Here is a 20,032-nt window from a genome sequence, read left to right on the forward strand (position 1 = left end):
CTCCGTTACCTAGACCGCCTCCGGTACCGCCAGTCGCACTGTTTGCGCGGCCACCGCCCCCGCTCACGCAACGATTCGCTTTGTACCTGCAACGCGAACACAGTGGAAAAGCCTGGTTAGTTAATTGTCCTCTCATCAACGCGACTTCAGGGGACACACTAGGGGGTTGATTTCTCACTGGGAAACCACTATCACGCGACTACTAATCCTTAGAGTGTTTATCACTCTCCTTGCTCGTTCGTTTTCTGCTCTTTCGCGATGGTCCGAATTTCTCTTTCTATTGGGAGTCATATTTTGTCGTTAAAGTTTCGCGCAGTCGAACTAACGAACGATTTTGTAGTAACGTTGCGCTATATCAAGTTTCATTTGGAGTGGATTTTATATCGTGTTAGATTGGTATACCGTTTTGTGGGAGATAAAGCGCGGTGTAGCGCAAGAACGCATAAACTATCAAGATCGTATGCTCGTTGATAGATATTGCAAGTACAGATCGAATTGAAGCCCGCTAGAACGATTAAATTGCACGTTGTATCGCGATATTTATTACCGTGGTGATCATGTCGAATAATATCCTAATAAATTCGTTGCATATCGTATTCGCGGTCGTTCAGTTGCGTAGCTCGTCGCCTTGTTTGATATCGCGCATAAATCGCACCGCGAAAACGAGACGTCGTCCCGAAGCGGAGAAAACGCTGCCCGGCACAGCTTGTACCTTGTCTCGTACGTTTTCCGCGACGCACGTTCGACGGGGACAATATCGCGACACGCAACACACCGGCACCGAGCAATGGATTACAGGAGCTTCCAGCTTGCGGATTTTCGTGTCACCGCAGCCCACCGGGGTTTTACGAACCGAACGGAGGAGGATTTTAAGCTCGCTGATCCTTCGACCAGCGGAAAATCGTCGCTTTCGATCGGACGTCGATTAAACAAATTTCCGATATCTCTTTCCCATCTGCTACGGTAATCGTATGTCTGCGTATGCGTTAAGGCAAATGCGTTAAGATCATTTCTCAAATTAAATCAGGACGCCGTTGTCGCGATAAAAACTAGTTGCTCGTCGATATCTCGATTGCGTCGAATTAATCGTCGTCCGCGATTACGTTGACCAAAGAGTCAAGATAAAAGAGTGGCTCGATGTAAATTTCGAGGTCTGTGGAAGACCGTGGCTGGCTGATAACGAACGCTGGCGAGGAATTACGTTTCATCGCGGAGCTAGCCGGAAAGGCAGCGATTTCGAGAAGCGAGTCTCGCCAGGCTCGATATTCCATTAAATGCCGTTGTAATTCCATTCGTTCTGGAAATCCACTTAAATCAGTGTGGAGAAACGCGTCGACCTATCGTGGATTAACGATCGTTTCGATTAAAGGTTAACCATCGACTGGACCGCTGCGATTAACGCGAGATTAACGTTCTAAGAGGAAAGGTGTGTAAGCTCACTTCGAGTTGATCTCGAATCGTCGACATTGCGCATTCTCGAGTTCCAATCCGACAGACCGGACGGCGCGTCTTTCGGCGCAATGATGGTCGTGCTTTTTCTCGCGACTCTTAACCAGTTGCATGTTCGAAGTGACAGGACGTGAGAAACAAGCGACGAGAGAACGAGCCACGATTCAGAAAACGAACAGAGACAAAACACGGCTGTAGCGCCACGAGGTCGTTCCAATTTTTCCTATTCCATTATTTCGTCTGGATCTTGGTTTGGTCGTATCCGTGAACCAAGACACGCTTCCGGCCACGGATACCGGACACTGACATCCTGAATCCGGCTCTGGCTTGCTTCCCGAGATTATTACACACGCTGAAAAAGATCTACGCGGGAAATCCACCGAAAGATACAGACGAACGAATATTTTATAATCATCGGGTAAACAGACAGGGTTTTCGATGATTTCCTAACAAATTTCATTAAACGGTACTTGGCCTCGTCGCGAATCGAACAGCGCTCCGTCTCTCGACGCCAGAGTTGTTCGTTAGGAGTTGTGGAACGAGTTTACGCGTGCAGAAATTACATCGAACACCTAATCTCCAGCAGCGGAAATTCTCTTTCTCAGACGATGCATCCTTGCGAGTCTGTGGAGGAGTTCAAGGTCCCTTGAGAACCGTGCCATTGTCCGAAACGTTATTCCGCATATTACTATCGAAGAAAAACTCGACTGGCTTTCGCAACTACCCAAATATCGCAACGATGCCCTCGTTGTAACGCGCTCCCGCTTTTAGATCGTTCGGAAATCCCTTGAATTTCAGACGCTCGATATTAATCGAAACTGGCGCGTTTCCACGCTGCTGCAAGAGCTAGAAAGTCGATTCAGTTTTGAAAGAAATTTTGCTCGCGTGATACGTTCAAGGCGAGCACCTGATCGTCGTTTCCTCTTTGGACGATTGCGAAACGCGGACAATTAATCATCGACGGGTCGAAGAAACTAGTAGTTAGGACCGCGCGAAACAGGAGACGCGGTCGAAGAAGCTCGAGTTTAATTTGCTTTACGGCGGAGCCGTGAACCGAACGAGACGCCCTTCGTTCTCCTCGAGTCGTCATGGTCGTTGCTGACGTGCGCTCATTGGGGTCCGTTAACGGCGTTCGCCTCCGTCAGCCACGCCGGCTAATCGCGAACAATATTACGACTGTCCGGAACAGGAGAAAGTAGCCGAGTAATCGGCCAGCGTGTACGTTGCGTCAGCGTCGTTCATCGGCCAACTTAAAGCGTTCGCTTCGTCACGCTCGCTCGAGCCGGGCTACTTTCGCGCCTTGTGAAAAGGCGACGGAGAACCGGCTTGCAACCGGCGTATCCGCGGAACTGATTCGCGTAGATTCTATCAACGAGATATTTTGTTTACAGATGAAATCCAGAAGAAGATATGGTACTTATTTTGATGTTTAGTCTGGTTCTTTTTTTAATTTCAAGCAAATTCATCGTAAATGAATGGTCTTCGCCATTCTCGAAAGGCGACAACTAAAACTAGCAAAAACGATTTGACGCATCATAGTGGAATTTTGTTTATACGAATTACATCCATACATGTACATTTGAATGAAATTGTACTTAGTGTCCGAAGCGATCGAATCTACTTATCCGAGTGTGAACTTATACGAATCGTTTCCATCGTTACAGACGAACGAAACTCTGTACTGCACCTCCTTTCTCTAAAGAATAATTGATTTCTTTGAAAAAATAATGGACGTAGACTGCGAATATGCCGTGATCTGGACACGTTAAATCGTAGGAAAGAAGGAAATAGGATAGGAAATAAGTCTGCCAGAATTTTCAAGCAAAACTGTCTGACAAATATGAAATACGAGCGTCGACGAATCGAATCGAACAAACCGTTATCGCGTAGATAATTAAACTCAAAGATTCGCGGGTCGTGTAAAAGATTTAAATCCCCGTGAACAATAAATGGAAGAATTAAACACCTGCTTCAATTCCAACGGAAACCGTTCTCTACCCTGAAACCAAAGTCTGCGGAAAATCGAGTCTCCGACGAAACGAACTCCGGATTTGCCGAGAATATTGAGCACGGTGAGTCGCGTACATTCAAGAATGATTTTCTCGGAGTGAGTGTACCGAATGGCATTCGATTTCGAGATTCGAGAGGAAACACGAGAGCATCGGTCGTTGGAGCAGGCTGGAGGCTGCCGACCGACGGCGGTATTGATCCGCGGGGATCACCTCTGCCCCACCTCTCTCACCCTCTCTTTCTCTCTCACTCTCGACACGGGTCCAACCCCCAAATCTACTACCATCCCCCTCGAGCTCCCTCAGCCTCTCTGGACCCCTCTAACATCGACAACTACCATCGAGAGGGGAAGAGCGAGAGTACGAGGGTGCGAGAGAGAGAGAGAGACAGAGGGTAAACCACCCCTCAGCTGCAAAATAGACCGACAAAAATGCTCGGGAAAAAATCCGGCGGGCGTCGCAGATCCCTTCAGTTTTACGTCTCGAAGCCTGAAATGAGACACGTTTCACCTGTTTTCACCGGATTAACAGGTTTTTACGACCTGTTCCTATAGACAAGTGTGCTTCGATTAGGTGAACAAAAAGGCGGGATTCGGTGAACCTGCATGAAATTTCTGTAAAATACGAAATATATAAATTACGAAAAACCGATAATTATCGAAGAACTATATTTACGGTAGAATTATTTTTTCTCGCGTTTGATCGATCAACGGACTGACTGTCGATCGATTTGTCCGAAACCACGGAAACCTCTGTTGCGATACTTGCGTCTTTCGATCGCGATAAATCTCTTTTAGAACTCGTGCTATAATCACAGATCCATAAGTCAGCTGTATCGACTAAGCAAAAGGGGTAGAAACAAATTTCTCCTTATAGCATTAGGGAGCGTCACGCGACGAGTATTAAGTGTAATAGGAACGGTTAAAGGCGTCTACCGCGCGGGGTTACGGAGCTTTCCAGCGAGCTTTCCGCAAGTGGATAAGGCGGTTATCGGCGTGGAAACGCACGACTCAGATCGATCAAACACGAACGAGAGAGAAGAGCCACGGACACGGCTAGTCGCGCACGGCACTGCCAGCCATCGACGAGCCGGTTGCCAACCGGTACTGAGCGTCAGCCAGCAAGATGTCAATTGCGCTCAATGATAGTGAAACGACGCAGCGTTACGCGTCGTTATTCTCGGCCGACGTGTCGAGAGCCTTGCGAGCTCTCGCGACACGTGTACAATCTCAATAACGTTCGTTTCCTGACAAACGATAAACAGACATTTCTCTCTTTACAAGGCGATACAAAGATCATTTGATCTTTTACGCCTTCATTTTTTCAAAGAAGATAATTCGAATAAGAAAAAAAGTTGACACGTCAAGGGATTTATCAATGCGACGAGTACTTCAACGACTCTTTAAATCTGATTGAATCGTAAGATCCAGATGAAAGAAACGATGACTAAAAATATTAAACGAATACTTGAAACTTTCTTTCACTGCGATAATGTTAAGACAAAAGATTTTGTTCGCGTATATTAATTAAAAAATTTACGAACGTAACGTTGGCATTTTTATCGTCCTCTATTTCTTGCGTCATCATACTGGCGATATTTCGTTAGTTAACGTTGGTAATTGCATTTACTTCCATTTAGAAAGGTGAAGAGGATTTATCGGACAGATCAATCCACTAATGTGCTCTCCAGGGAAGCTCCTAATCCTCTTAATTGGTGTATTTAAAACGTGGCAATTAGCGAATCGAATTTAACCGAACTAAATAGTAGGTCAGAACTCGAATGCAGACATTTCGCCGTATCGGAGTTGCTATTTCATTCGCACGAATCAAAACTGTTCTTTATGATAGTAGAAACGATTCTCTGCTACGAACACGCGTCTCCCAACCACGGTTTTCTCGATAACGATCGCGCCAATGAAAATTATCTCACCATCTTGCGCAATGCACATAACGTCCGTATGTTAGAAATTCCAACGAAAGAAAGGGTTCACGAAGCGGAGTGTCGGGCGAAGTTCGGTGTCGCGGGAACGGCATATTTGCATGAGAAAAGGAAGAATCGACACGGCCGGTTTCTCCGCGACAGTTCGCGTTAACTAGCGAGCAAAATAACGGCTGTTTCACGCGCGTTGCAACTTAGTCGGTTGGCTTAGAAGCGGAACAGCTGACGGCTAGAGGCTGGCCAGGTCAACACCTGTTCACCAGCTGCCTCGACAAAGCCCTTCTCTTCCAGATAAAGACCACTGGCCGAACGTTTTCCGCGCGGAACTCTTTTGTCGGGCACCACGAATCGTTCTTTTTCTCTGGTCTTCACGGCGGACCGCGACCTTTTAAGGATTTCGCCCGTCTGGAACCACACCCTCCTACCCGAGGAGCGCCGAAACAATGCCTTCTCCCGGCTTGATCGCGACTCTTTGCATTAAGATCGAGACGGTTATCGCTTTATTCCGATCTGCGTGAGCCGTGCGATCATCGTGGCTCCCCCAGAACGAAAGGGCTGACGCAACCGCGTGCTTCGTCAGACGTACAAAGAGAAGTATGACTTAGGGAATTAGAGAATATATTTGGCTGTTCTATTGTTCGCCACGGATTGTGAGAATCGAAGAGGCAGACTGAACAGAAATTACCATCTGCTCGAGAGCACTGCGATCCAATTGAAATAGTCCATCACGTTCTGTTAAGATTGTAATAACTGTTAAAATCACGAGAATTGTGGTTCCAGTAGAGTTAACGCGTAAAGCGCGGACTACCGTCGTCTCCGTATCGAAGTTACGTTGCAAGCCGAGTCAAAGTAGTACCAGACGTTCCCATCGGACACGCCGTCCGACCGACTAGTTCCGAACAAGTCTACTTAACTTCTCACCGATTTCCCACGATAGCCGAAGCAAATATATGCCCAAGATTACTCGAAAACGAATCTACTCTCAGCAGGAAATTGAGCCACGTCGATCTGGTTTCTCTGGTTGCAACGGACGCTCCACCATAGATCGTTCGATTTCGATTCATTCGCGAGTGCCACGCCCCGACAGCGAGTTCCAAGACAATGGACCGATCTTCGCGTCTTGATCGAAGTCAAATATCAGGGCGGCCGTTAGCGGCTCTCAGCTGCTCTCGCGCCTGATTCTTTCAAACGAGGCGGCTCGTCGAGATCATTCCCTTGCTCTTCGAGTCGCACCCGGGGGCCCGAGTCCTCGTGGCGCTTTCTTTTTTTTTGGCTCGTTTCAATTACCCCGCCACCTCTTTTGTCTCGGCATCGCGAGTGCCTCGTACGTTTTCACAACGCCGATCCATCAAGAGAGAAACGACTTCTCGACAGCATTCCCTCGAAAGGAACCAGCAGCGTAGGCTTTTTGTTCGATCGGCTTCCACGAAACGCGAAGACGAAATCTGGCTGCGGAGAGTCGTCGACTCTTTTCAAGAGTCGTTTCTCCGTTTAAGACTTTGTTTTTAGGCACTTACGGACACTCCAGACTTTCTTTCTTCTCGACTGACTCAGAGAATCGGCGCCTCGTGCACTCTCGCTTTTCGACGCTTAAATCGGCGCGACTGTTCGCGCTCGCGAAAGTGAGATCATCAGCGGTGTCGCCACGCGTTGCAAATGCATTTAAGGATGGGTTACGCGGGTCAACTTCTCGCTTACGCTGCACATGCATAGAGCGCACGTGCAGAGACGATCAGACGCGATCGTTGAAAGATATTTTTAAGCCCTGTCGCGAAGACGATCGCGTTTCTCCACCTTCGAGAATTTCCTTTTCCCACTTAGAAGCTATATTTGCAGATTCGCTTGATTTTTCTACCTAAGACATTTCAGAGGTATACTCAAAGAGATATTATTCGCAGATTTCTCCTACGTGAGTTTTCCCGTTCGGAACATATAATCGTATCATAGAACAGGTATGGCAACTTGTCGCTAGAATTTTTAAGAAAAGAAATATCCCGACACGTTTGCTCATTATCCTTCGGGGACGGATAAAAAGAGAAGTCATCGCATTTACATGTTGCACGTGCAGGACTCGCGGATCGTGTTACGGATAAACGAGTCTCGCTGCACGACAAACGATGGCAACAGGAAGGAGGTACAGGTGCAATCGAGACTCTATCTGAATGTACCAGCCAGTTGGTTGATCGAAACGACCGATCGAAGCAATTTTTTCATGTATATAAGTATTAGAAAATGTCTGCAAGTGGAACATTGTAATAACGAGTGGACAGTTGTTGCTAACAACCAGCATGGAATTCTACGTATGAAAACAGCGAGACAACCAGTCGTGCGTTTTTCTTTCGCCGCTTATTCAATCGCATGCAAATGCGGCGCAATCTCTTTAGGGAATCATCGAGTGAACGAGGCCGTAGTATCTCTTGCCAGCCCATATGAGCCGTATTCACTTAGTTGCCAGCCCAAAAAATTCCTATTTTCCTGAACTTTGCCAAATCGATGATAAATTGGTTTCTAAACAGATATTCCTCTCGTTTAGCAAATACTCGGCGACTATACTCGACGTATTACGAATTTTTACGTATCTTCGTACGTCTTTATGTATTTTATATACATTTATTGATTGGGTTGGCAACTAAGGAATGCGGCTTTTGTCATTAGTTGGTATCGACAAAATCGACGTCTCCTCAGTTCCCCAGCCTACAAGAGCCGCACTCACTTAGTAGCCAGCCCGTATGAGCCGCATTTCCTTAGTTGCCAACCGAATAAAATTTGTATTGGAAGTATGCTAAATCTCGCGAAACACCTGGTTCACGCGTGAAAGACATTAAGTCGCTCTATTAAGCTGCTTTCGAGTTCAACTCGTTGAAAAAATCTTTACTGTACGATCTAAATGGAAAGCCAATAATCAATTCTTTCATATTTCCGACAAATTTAAAAAAGTATCTTAGCAATGAGAAATTAGTATAAAAGTAGCTAGAAACTGGCAAAGAGCAAAAATAAAGAAAAATATGCTGCTTGTTACGTTTGTAGATAGATCCAATAATTTAAGGTATTTAAAAAACAAAAAAAAAATTGAAATAAGAAACGATCAAAGACACGCTTAAATAGACAAGTAATTGTATGCTAACAGTTAACGCTTTCATCGTTACAAATCGTCGCAACGTCAATTAAAGAAATAAAACGAGTAAGTTCAATTTTTAGTTATCGATAGAGGCGTTGTCTTCGTTCGACGACGAACAGGTGCTCGGAACGACGAGACTGAGAATAGGGGCGAGATTTCCTCAAGGACTGCGCCACGTCGTCGAAGGAAAAACGAAAGGCAGACGAAGAGCTCGGTTCGTTTCTCCGCTCGCGGATTTTCTCGCGAGCTGCCAACGACGAGCGCGCACGCTTTTTCATCGAGGGACTGGTTCGCGAAGAAGGTATCCTTGGCGGAGGATATTCGCGCGAAGCTTTTCTCGTTCCAGATGACTTTTTCATCGACCGACTGGAAATTAAGTTCGAAGACGAATCGAGAAATCGCTGGTGGCAACGCGTATCCAATCTCTGGCGCACGACTTTACGAGGAAAATTCTACAGCCGAGTATTCCACGAAAATACTTCAACGAGTTAATTTAACACGACGCGTCTCCGAAGATTCTGTAGAGTTGCACGAGCGAGAGAAGACGACGTAAAGAAGATTAAATCTCTTTCAGTAGTGTCAATGACAAATCAGTTTTCCACGTTCGCTTGTTAACATATTTACCAGGAACGTGATTCGTCGTTGCGTAAGAAAAACCGTTCTTTCAATGAGTTTCTTTAAACACACGAGTCGCATGGTCGTAACCAAGCTAATACTTGATAGGTAGAACGAAAAAGTGTTATTATTTCTAAATATATCTATCTGCAAAAACTGTTTACGCGCGTTTCCTCTACGAGCTATTTCTTGCCAACAGCCAAGCAATTTTCTTATTCGATAAAATACTGAGAAACAGAATTACCATACTGCTCGTGACCCAGGTACCGAGAACGCTCGAAAACGAGAACCCAATAGACGACGAACGGGGCCATTCGTTGGAAACGCGACCGGTTTCCCCGGTGGAACGGAAGGCAAAGTTCACGGTAAGAAACTATCCTTTGCTTAGGCAACGTTCTTTTTGCCGACAACTGTGACGGCCAGACGAGCCCGTAACGAGGCGGGATCACGCGACGCGAGAGCTAATCGTCTAGTGACTAGTGGTTGGTGGAGCGATACACGCTTCTTGTTGAACACGTGAAACAGAGAATGGAAGAGGGAGGGCGCCATTGCGGAAGTAGGAAAAGAAATTGAATAAATTGCTCGTGTTACGTAGTACCTCCTTGTGTTCTATGGAAAATTAACCCTTCAGAGCCTGATACAGGCAGATACACAAGCGGCCTATTCTATTATAGTTGCTCGAATAGAATTCTAGGGATGGCAAAGGCAATATTATAAGTAGAAAATGGTAAAAGAGTTATACGGTATAGAAATTTTCTACTGTAAAGTCGTCGTAGTGGTAAAAATTTATCGACAAAGGAAATTTTACAACGAAAATTGTTTGATACACTCGTGTTTCTCGTTCGGACGATCGTTTGCGTCGATGATCCTATAAAGGCTGCGCATTACAAAACAGTTCTCTTGGCTGTGAAACGCGGTTCACTACCAAGAAGTGCCTAATTTATTCAAACTGATTACGTAAATTGAAGGATCCATAAATTTCAATTCATATATCTCGCTTTATGAAATCAATTTATATAACTGTAATTTATATCAATTTCGAAGCTCACGTTTTCTTACGCTCGCGTTCCCAGTCGTTCCTTTCCCAATCGTTTCGAGAAGCATTTTGCCTCTTACTCAACCATCTGCATCATTCTACCTTTGTATTTCTCTTGAAGGCAAACCTCGAAACGTTATCTCGCTAGATTCTTCTCCGAACGCCGGAGGAGAAATAGGAAGAAAGCGTGCGAGGTGAAAGGCTCTCGCTTTTCAAGACCAACGAACCGGGCGGCGTGTTATCACGGCTTATCGAAAAGCAACCGCAATCTATCGAAGGCAAGCGTTCGCGTTTATCTTCGTTTGGCGCCTGGTCGTTTGATCGTGGAGCAACAAGCATCGGCCCGGTTCAACGACCCGATTTCTGTGATCTTGCGTGGCCTTGCAAGACAGGCCGGATGTTGGTAGAGCGGCAGCAGCCTCCAGAGAAGGAGAGGAACTCGTGGAACGAGTCACGAGCAACCTATGAAAGGTTCGAGGTCGCGTACATCCGTGGGTCAGCCACTGTACGCCACCGTTTCGAATTTAGACCGGCAATTTTTGGATCCACCGCAACTGTTTCCACCCTGGACTCGATCGGTGAGTAAGTGGAAAACGTGAGTCAAACGTGGCTGGCAGAAATGAATCACGGGACTCTCCAACGTAGTTCCAGCCTCGGTAATTTCTCTACGTAATCGGTATCTATCGACCGTGGCCTGAAATAATCTCGCTGAATAAGGATTTTCAGCCGAGATTCGCTTACGAATAGGATACGAGATTTAAGGAAGAAGGGCTGAAGGTAGTCGCGACGTTAGCACGACGGGGTTAGCAGACTGCTCGCGCACACGCGAAGAAAAGCGAAGGGGCACGGGCAGACAATGAACAATCGTACATTGTTACGAGTTATAGCATTGTTACTCCACCATGGCCGGGCCCCGTGTTCACATAATTAGGCTGTAAACGTTTCGAGACAATCACCATTGTTTTCTTTCTCTCTCTGTCTCTCTCTGTCTCTGTCTCTCTCTCTCTCTCTCTCTGTCTCTACCTTCTTGGATTAAGGTGCCTCTGCCACCCCCACCACGTTATGCGCGCGATAACCACGTCGAGATACTTGGCCGAGATCAGGGTGATCGTTAAAACGAGAACTCCATATCGTTATTGGGAATTCCTATCTTTCTTCGGAATTGTACTACCTCAGACCGATCGATCGGTCTTGATTATCGATTTAGATTTGAATTTGTATTTGAAAGTCGAAAGGTACAATCTTTTATGTTATGGACGGTACGTCGGTATGGACTCAGGGGTGCTGTTCTTGAATTCATGCGAACAAGATCGGGCATCGAGAGATCGTGGATAAGAGGGGAGAAGGACCTTCTCTTCTCACCGTTCTCCGACATCTACCGACGTATATCTCTTCCCACGGGCGTGTCCCTTTGGAATTTGTTTTTCGATGAGATTATCGCGGGCTGTATCGTGTCCCCTATCGACGAGGAATGGAAATAAGGGAGAGATCTGTTGCGAGAGTGCCAGATAGACCAACGAATCTTCAACGATTCCCAGAGAACCTAGCCCACCACGATTCTCATTGAAACATCGGATACTCCTCGTTTAACGAACCAACAACGGTTTATTAAGCAAGAAATTCCGCCTGGATTATCAGGAAACTGTCGACCATCGCAATTAACCGAGGATTAAGATATTCCAGTACGCGGAGCCTTTAACGAACGTGCAAACATGCGTTAAAAAGACTGGAAGGAATCTGCAAAGGTAGAATATAGCTGGCACATGCTACCTTTGAAACGCAGCTATCGCGGAAAGAGCGAGGAAGAGTGCGACGAAACGAAGGAAACAGAGGGCAAGTCTATGGAGGTGGAAGGTGAGAGGCGACCAAGAGATAATTTATTGTTATTCTCGGTGCATTCGATGACGTTACACATTCCCCAAGATGGCTGCTTGCCTCGAAGGGGAAAGAGACGGGGACAGGTAGAAAGAGAATGAGAAGCGATAGTGAGACGGAGAAGAAACTAGCTGTTGGTAGCCGTGACCTTGTCTGGTACCCGACCCCACCGTGTGCCTTGGCTTCCACACACATCCTTACCACCCCACTACGAAGCGAGCGGAGAACGCACCAGAGAGGAGAGCCATCGAGGTAGGGAGAGGAACGAGCGGATGGATAGAGGAGGTGGTAAGGTAGCCAAGAAGGTGGCCGCGAAGGTAACCGCGCGACGACCAAGCAGGACGAGGAGGAGGTGGAAAGCGCGTTCCTCCACCGATTGTTACCTAATTTAACGAGCAGAAACTAGCAGCACGTGTCCGTGATAGCCAAAAGCTCATTAGCACCTTCGTCCTTGTTCAACCGTGACCGAGACACGGCATTTTTCCTTCCTCGTTCTACGTGTGTTGTGAAAATTAAAACAAGTTTTGTCCAGACCTCCTTCATTTTGAATGAACGATTGTCTCTGCGACAACGATGAATATTCGGTGAAACAAAAACATGCTCTATACGGCGAGAACGTAACGCGTGACTCAAAAATACGACATACGCGTCAGTAGGTACTGTGCGACACTCGGTGAATTGAAAAATTAAGAAGCTTAGAATTGAATTTTCCTTCGGATAAATATCTCGATGAAAGGATCTACCGGGAAACCGATAAAAATTTCCAGCAGAAATTAGAGAGAATAACTGAAAATCTCGGAGAAGGTTCGCGTTAGAAGAGGAAGTTAGATTCTCGGAATGCAACCGGAAGTTACGAACGAAGAATTTATGACGCGACAAAAAAAAAATGGCAATCACCGGAAACGCGTTTGTGGCAATTATATGCGTAAAAACATATCGGCAACTCGTCGATTTCCTCTGTTGCTTCTATTTCTATCCAATCGGCTGGTTTATACGTGACTAGGCTGTGTGGAGCGATAACGCGTGAAACGTGAATGCCGGGCTTTTAGCATGTCGATCGTGTCGGTTGGAATTTTTGGAAGGCCTTGAGATATCTTGACTTTACCTGGCTCCGGCTGAACAAAGACGATCTTTCTTTGAATGACCGTGATAATCGTGCGGTCAACAGAACGTTAACGCGGAACAGATGTTCTTAGAAACGAGATAATTCTAAGCCACCAAACATCGTCCTGCTGTGACGTGGAGAAATTTGTTTGAAGATAGTTTCGCAACTCTGACCGTTGGAAAGCAGAGGAAGAGCGTAGGTGGAATCCAAGTTACGAAACTTGCCGAGAAAGATGCCGCTCGTCAAACGTTTTAATCTTCGTTTACTCTGGCTTTAACAAATCTCTTATTGTTGACGATCCGTTAAAACCCGCTCCGAAGTATCGTCGAGTTTCCCCGAAAAGAAATTCGACGACACTGTGAAACAAAAAAAAAAGAACAGAAGGGAAAAAAGACGGAATAAAGAGAACGGGATCAGGGGTATCGATATAGCGGTCGTTCGTTGCTGAATGCAACCTCGTCGAAGACAGAGAGAAGCTTCTTCCGGCGGATGTGCAGCGGCGACGTGTCGTCGATACATCCTGCTACCAGGACAACAATAGCAAGCACCCTCCTCTTCCTGGTTGTATGTGCCAATTATGCCACGTTGCACATGGACACAGGGGTTAACGCTTGTACTTTTCTTATCGAACCTTTCGCAGACGCCTCTCGAATGTCTCTTCCGATTCCTCGTAGTCGATTTCCAAATTAAGAACTCTCGTGTAACCAAAGATAGAGCGAAGAAACGATTGACGTGTTAACAAAAGGTTGGAGTTGCGAGGAGGCGTGCCAATTTGCCCGTCGAATACCACGAGAACGTGTTCGAATCACACGGCGAAGCTTCGAACTCGACCAATCGAGGTCAAGATCGAGAAATTAAGATCGATCGGTTCTCGACGAGGTTCATCGACCGATCGAACTCCTCCAAGCTCGCATCCGAGGACCAAACGTACTTACGTACTTGGTGGAAAGAACCGCGTGCAGAATCGTGATTCGCGAAACACCATCGAGGAGAGTAAGTGGTACCAACGGCTGCGTCGGGCGTATTATTAGCATCGTGTAAACGTGTCTGTTGGCCGTGAAACCAGTGAAAGTATTCCATGGACGAGGCACACGTATACGAGAGACGCATACAGCGAGGAGCCTCGCGGCTTTATCACGAACACGAACGCCGCGTTCTACGTGTTTTCTCCTCTCTCTACACCGCTCTCTATGTGGTGAAATTCTTTCGAGGCGGCCACCACAGGCGCGGCCAGATCTGGGCCTTTGTCCTCTTTGTCTGGAACCTGCAGCATATCTGGACCCTTCTGCCACAGCCTCAACGGACCAAACGAGCCTTATTCTCCTTCTTCTTTGCACAGTCTGACGGTCAACGAGACACGAGCCTGCATAAGCCAGTTATTCTGAAGTTATTCTCTACTCTTCGTTCGTTCCTCGTGCCAGTCTTCTGGATTGTTTTCAATTTACCAAGTCGATTCGACGATACTTTACAAGTTCTCTGAAGTTGCAACAGGATTCGCCGTCTTCGAAGAAACGACCAATTCTTCTCCGACTGATTAACGTCGTTGATATTCATCGATTTGGCGGAATATATATGACGTAAGATACCGTTAATTTTTCGGTCATATGATTTAAATACGTCTCTCCTGCGAAACGGCTTTCGACGTCACTAGCATTCCCTAGGAGTGAGTCAAGACGATCATCGATTGCAATAAACGCGACCTGCCGCCATCGAGCTTCTTATGGTAGTATGATCTTTCGTCCGTGGAGAGGAGGATGAAAATTACGAGATCGCGGTGTCCTCGTTTTCTAGTTTCCCTTTCGAATCTTATTGTTTCGCGAGCGCGGTGTACTTGCGAACTAGCCTGACCACGATATAGGAAGATAATTTTCAACGATTGGTCGCGACTAATTTACAACTTCTACGACGATCAGACGACTCATCTAAACCGATAGCTTTGTTGTCGTAGCACAGAATGCAAATATGCGAACAAATCGCGAGAAGCGAGATCGAATCGAACGAATCTATCGAGAATCGAATTACCGCGATTCGATATGAAATTTCAGCAGGCAAAAGTGGAGAGCGGCGATCGAAACGAATTCAGATGCCCGATCGTTCGAGCATTTTGTCGACAACGTGTCGAAACCACGCGCGAGTTCTCCTTTCACTAATTGTAAAGGAGCCGAGGACCGCGAATATGTGACTGAAATTTGCGAAACCGCGCCGCTCCAAGCTTTTGCGAAAGCGTCCGCGGAGGGCCTCGGTGAAAGAGAAGCCTTCGACCGAGAATTCAAAAAGGAAACCTGTCGATCGAAGCGTTGCGCGATGCGTTACGAAAAACACGCTGGAGCGGGTTCGAGCCAAGGATCCTCGGGAGGGAGGTAGAGAAAGAGCGAAGAAACGCTGAAACGACTAGAAACAGGCTGTTTGCCATCGAATTAACCAGTTATCGTCCAACCAGCTAAACACGCTCCGCGTTACGTGCCCAGGCGGATCATCTTCTGCCGTAATTTCAAGTTGCATCCGACGACGATTCGCGGTCTCGTTTAAATAGACGTTGCGCGAATAGGCTTTTTGCGAGGATGGCGAAACAGAAAATCGCCTGGTCTCTCGGGACCAACCTTTGCACAGCGTGGAAAGGGAAAGCAGAGCGTTAGTCGGCTGGCAAATTACGAATATCGGCTCACGACGCGACCCATCGATCGCGATCTAGTCGGAGAGATCGGTAACGGAGCGAGGCGAAGCGGAAAGGTCGCTGGATGCAAATTCGTTAAAAGATAGGCATCGTCCTGCTCTCGTAACAGTGAGCCAGAAAAACGATTTCACAACGAGGGGGCCCCTCCGCGTCGATTTTTCATCTCTGCTCGCGTCCGTTTCTCGTTTCGAGACGGTCGTCCCGTTTCTTCGTGGTAAAAAGAGAAGAAAAAAAACACACAGGGACGAGGTTGGAGAGGGACGAAGAAGGCGGGATAAACAACGACTACCAGCCCGCATACCGCGTACGGGACCATTGTGAACCAGACTTTCGGGTTCGACGATAAATAAAAACGAATCATAAAAGGCAACGGCGAGAGGGACGTAGACAGAGACGACGAAATGGCCCGTGCACAGCCACGGCTTCAACCTTCCACCGGCAACAAAGGGGTCTGGCTCTCTTTGTGATCGAAACATTTTCTAATGCACCGACCAGCCGTTCGAATATTTCAGCCTGATTAACAAGTTTCGCCCGTGTACCCGGAATGTGGGAACCAATTAATCCCTCTACGGTTCTCAGCCGCGTACGAAATTTATACTCTCGTCGAACGAATCGCGTTACGCTCACTGCGATTCCTTTAACGTAATCTTTAGACGATTTTTTTTACAGCTTTTCCAAGATATTAACCAAATAGATAAAACATATAAAACGATAAAGAAGAAGATACGACGAACCGAAGAGCACTCTGCCTCCTCCCCTCGTCGATCGCAAAAGGCGTCTCAGAAAATGGAATTCTTTTCTTTCGCGTCGTTGCACGACCCTTTTCATCGGAAGACCGTCTTCTCTCGGATCAGCGTTCACTGCCGTCCAAGTTGAACAACGTTTCCCAAGCACGCGCAGGAGAAAAGAAAAAGGTGGATCAGTGACGAAACGCGTTCCTGATAAGTTCTGAAGCCAACACACACGTCTACCATCTCCCTTTCCCGTTCGCACGTAGGTTGCAAGTCTCTTCGATTCTTCTCCTTCTCGCGCGTCTTTCACTGGCGAAATCTCTTCTTTCTCCGTGGATCTGACCAGCAGCAGAGATCTCTCTGCCCACGTCGCGGCTCGTCTCAAAGGCTCTCCTTTCTGGAAATCCGTGCGTCTTTGCCTTTTACAAAGAGACGAGCTTCCAATCCCACGACCTTCGCGCGAGCTACGTTCCTGCGTGTATACACGCCGCTCGCCGCATATGTACCTCCTCTTCTGCTCTCGTGTACACAAAAGTCCGCGTTCCGGCGCTGTTCGCACGGAAAATGTCAATTTGCCAAGCGAACGATCCGCTTGCGCAATACGCGCGGACGTGGCTATCGACGTTCGCCTCCCAGACTTCCTCCGTTTATTTTTCCATCGCTTGCCGGGATACGAGAACGAATTTAAGAACGCTGTCGGATTTAATGTCCAGAGCACAATCGGATCAGTTCGGAAATCGAGGTCTTTCGTAGGTTATTCTCGTTTCGTTCGAACGGAAACTCGGATCGCTCGAAATACGTCGTAGAATTTACGATCAAAATTGTAGCTACTCGCATTTTTCTACCGTTTAATCCGTACCTGGCACGACGTCATCGCTTTATCACGTAGATAAAATTGTTTAGAAATCCATGAAACAAGTATCGTAGATTAAACAGACACCGACAACGGTTATTGTCATTTTATCTGAATTACGAGCTAAATTAATTCAACGATATTGGTTCGAGCGAAACAGATGTTGGATTGGTTCGCGTCGAGTTTGAAGCATTTTTCTCGCAAGGAACTTCGACGATATCGATCGGAATCAAACCGGAGCACATCAAGTTTGTATGACTTTTCGAGCAAACAACGTCGAACGCATTCCGAATCTTTTTACTAGGTTCGCTTTTAACCGAAACATCGGGGTCAGCTTTTCGAAATTCTTCGGTGTACATGTCCCCAACATCGAAAGGCACGTGCCCTTTCTCCGTTACGAATCTTTCCAAAAACATCGACCGGGTCAACGCGCAGGGCCGCTCTCTACCAATCAACCAGCCACCTTGGTACCGCTTGGTCTTTCTGCATCGGAGATAGAAAGTCAAAGTTGTCTCTGGCGAGTGAAAAATTCAGTCGGCTGAAAGAGGAGAGCCGTTTCGCTCGCAACGGAGCTGGCCTCACCAAGGAAAAATGCAGGCGGCAAATTACACGAGTCGATACGCGTTTTATCGGGCCGTGTATCGCGTGTGCTCGATAAAGCCGCTTACACCGAGGGCTCTGACCGATACCGGCTTCTACTACGTAGCTCTCGCCACGAAATCGTACAAAGGCCTTTGTAGTCGGTCGCCAGTCGGAGCGCAACAGCTTCGTTTCAAGGCGTTATCACGCGAACCATTTTCAGGAACTGCTCTCCGCTATACGCTTCTCCTGTCGATCGTAATAAAGAAAAGGAAGGAAAATAAGACAGGAATCACTTCGAAATCGTTCTCCTTCTACGCGATCGTGCCCTTAATTGCCGTGGTAGACATATTAATTCTCGGGAGAGACGGCAGTACCAAAGATACGATGGAAACCTAATTAAAATCGTTTCGTGGAACGGGAAACAGGGAGGAAATAAAAATAATGGAAGAATCCTGGGACACGGGGAGAACAGGCATTGTTAGAAACGCAAGAATCGCGGTTCTAATGCAACACAATCGTATAGGTACTGTTACGAGGTTACGAGTAAATCAGTATGCAGATAAAGAGATGTAGAAACGAAGTATGAGAAGATTCGAAGATAACGTAAACGAAGGTGTTTTCTCGGAGGTGGCCACGGTAATTGTTTCTGTGCAATTGTTATCCGCAATTGTTTACGCGAATCTTAACGTAACGAATCTTCCGCACGCGATGTCTATATTTGAAATTAGCGATTGTTTCGCGATTGGACGTTAGATTTTTTTCAATTCGAGCGATTTACAAAAGTAAGAAAAATAATACGGCCCTGTCGTGCCGCGGTACGGGCTCGACGGGCCCGTGTAATTCGTAAAAGTGTTGTAATAATCGAGCGCGCGCACGGCAGAAGGTGTGTGGCAACGCGAGTCGCGCGAGTTTCACAAATGGGTCAGTCGACAGCACTGGTAGCAGCGGCACGCCGCCGTTCCAGGCCGTTTCGTATACGTTTGGAAATATATTTATCGTCGCTTACGAAAAAGCCTCTCCCTCGGCGAGCTGCCGCTCCCCCACTGCCCTTTTCACTCTCTTCCTTCGCGCGACCGCGTACGCGTGCTGAATTTTTTAACCACGCGCTCTCCTCCTCGTTTTTCTCGCTTTTGGTCAGCTGAAAATCATGTGTACGTATGAATTCGAATAACCTGTGTATCTTATATTTATATCTCAGCATCGACTACGGATATTATTCTCTAATTATGCTAGCAGGTTTCCTCTTTTCTCCGTAGATGTACAGATAACGAACGGTTCTTTCATATCTTCCTATTATCTTTGCTAGTGTACGACACACGTTGATGATTTTCTCTATATCTTCTCTATCGCTGAGAGAAACGAAACTTTCTTTATTCCTAATTAAATATTCAGTTATAAATCTCACGCACTGTGTGATTTATTTCCAATGAAATATTCACTTATGATTTAATCATCGAAACTGCCGGAGAACAAATAGTTTATATAATTGGAGTTCGTATAACAGCACCTCATTGATTTTCCCCACTGCCTATAATTTTCCGCTCGTACAATAAGAGTACGCACAGTACAATAGATTCAGGTGGGCTCATTTAGTCGGGTGCAGACTATAATTTCGTTCAAACGAATGAAATTCATACGGAATCCTACTGTGATTGGATTAACCTCGTTCCCTGCATATTGAACGTTACGTGCAGTTAAAAGCAAAAAGGTGTAACAAATAAGAGAACGATGAGTCGCTGTATAAAGAAAGAGACTGAAATCGAGTTACAGATCTCAAACATAGTTGCAAGTCAGGAGCCAAGCAAACACGGAGCCAAGCAGGGAGCCGTATCGCGCATTAATCGACTTCCTCTGCGGGCATCGCGAACTTGCACGGTGAGGAGCGGTTATTCAAAGGAGCGGCGTCGATATTCCCGTTTCGAGTCGGCTACGACGCAGATACTCGGATTTTATCAGGCATCTGGTGCGCACTGGGTCACCGAGAGAAGACGAAGAAGCCGGCGGCGAGGGACGACCGATCTGAAATCGGTCTAGAGGCGAGCGGAA

The 20,032-nt window shown here is 46.7% G+C and overlaps 1 protein-coding gene across 1 annotated transcript in view; it reads right to left on the minus strand.

The window, feature by feature from the left end:
* The window catches only part of LOC100748397 (protein gustavus), a 35,577-nt gene that overhangs the window by 7,063 nt on the left and 8,482 nt on the right, over positions 1 to 20,032 (minus strand). The window contains 1 exon segment of the mRNA XM_033318746.1: positions 5 to 86. Coding sequence (XP_033174637.1) covers positions 5 to 86 — 82 coding nt within the window.

This window comes from Bombus impatiens, unplaced genomic scaffold, assembly GCF_000188095.3.
Source record: "Bombus impatiens unplaced genomic scaffold, BIMP_2.2 scf_0113, whole genome shotgun sequence".
Taxonomy (NCBI): domain Eukaryota; kingdom Metazoa; phylum Arthropoda; class Insecta; order Hymenoptera; family Apidae; genus Bombus; species Bombus impatiens.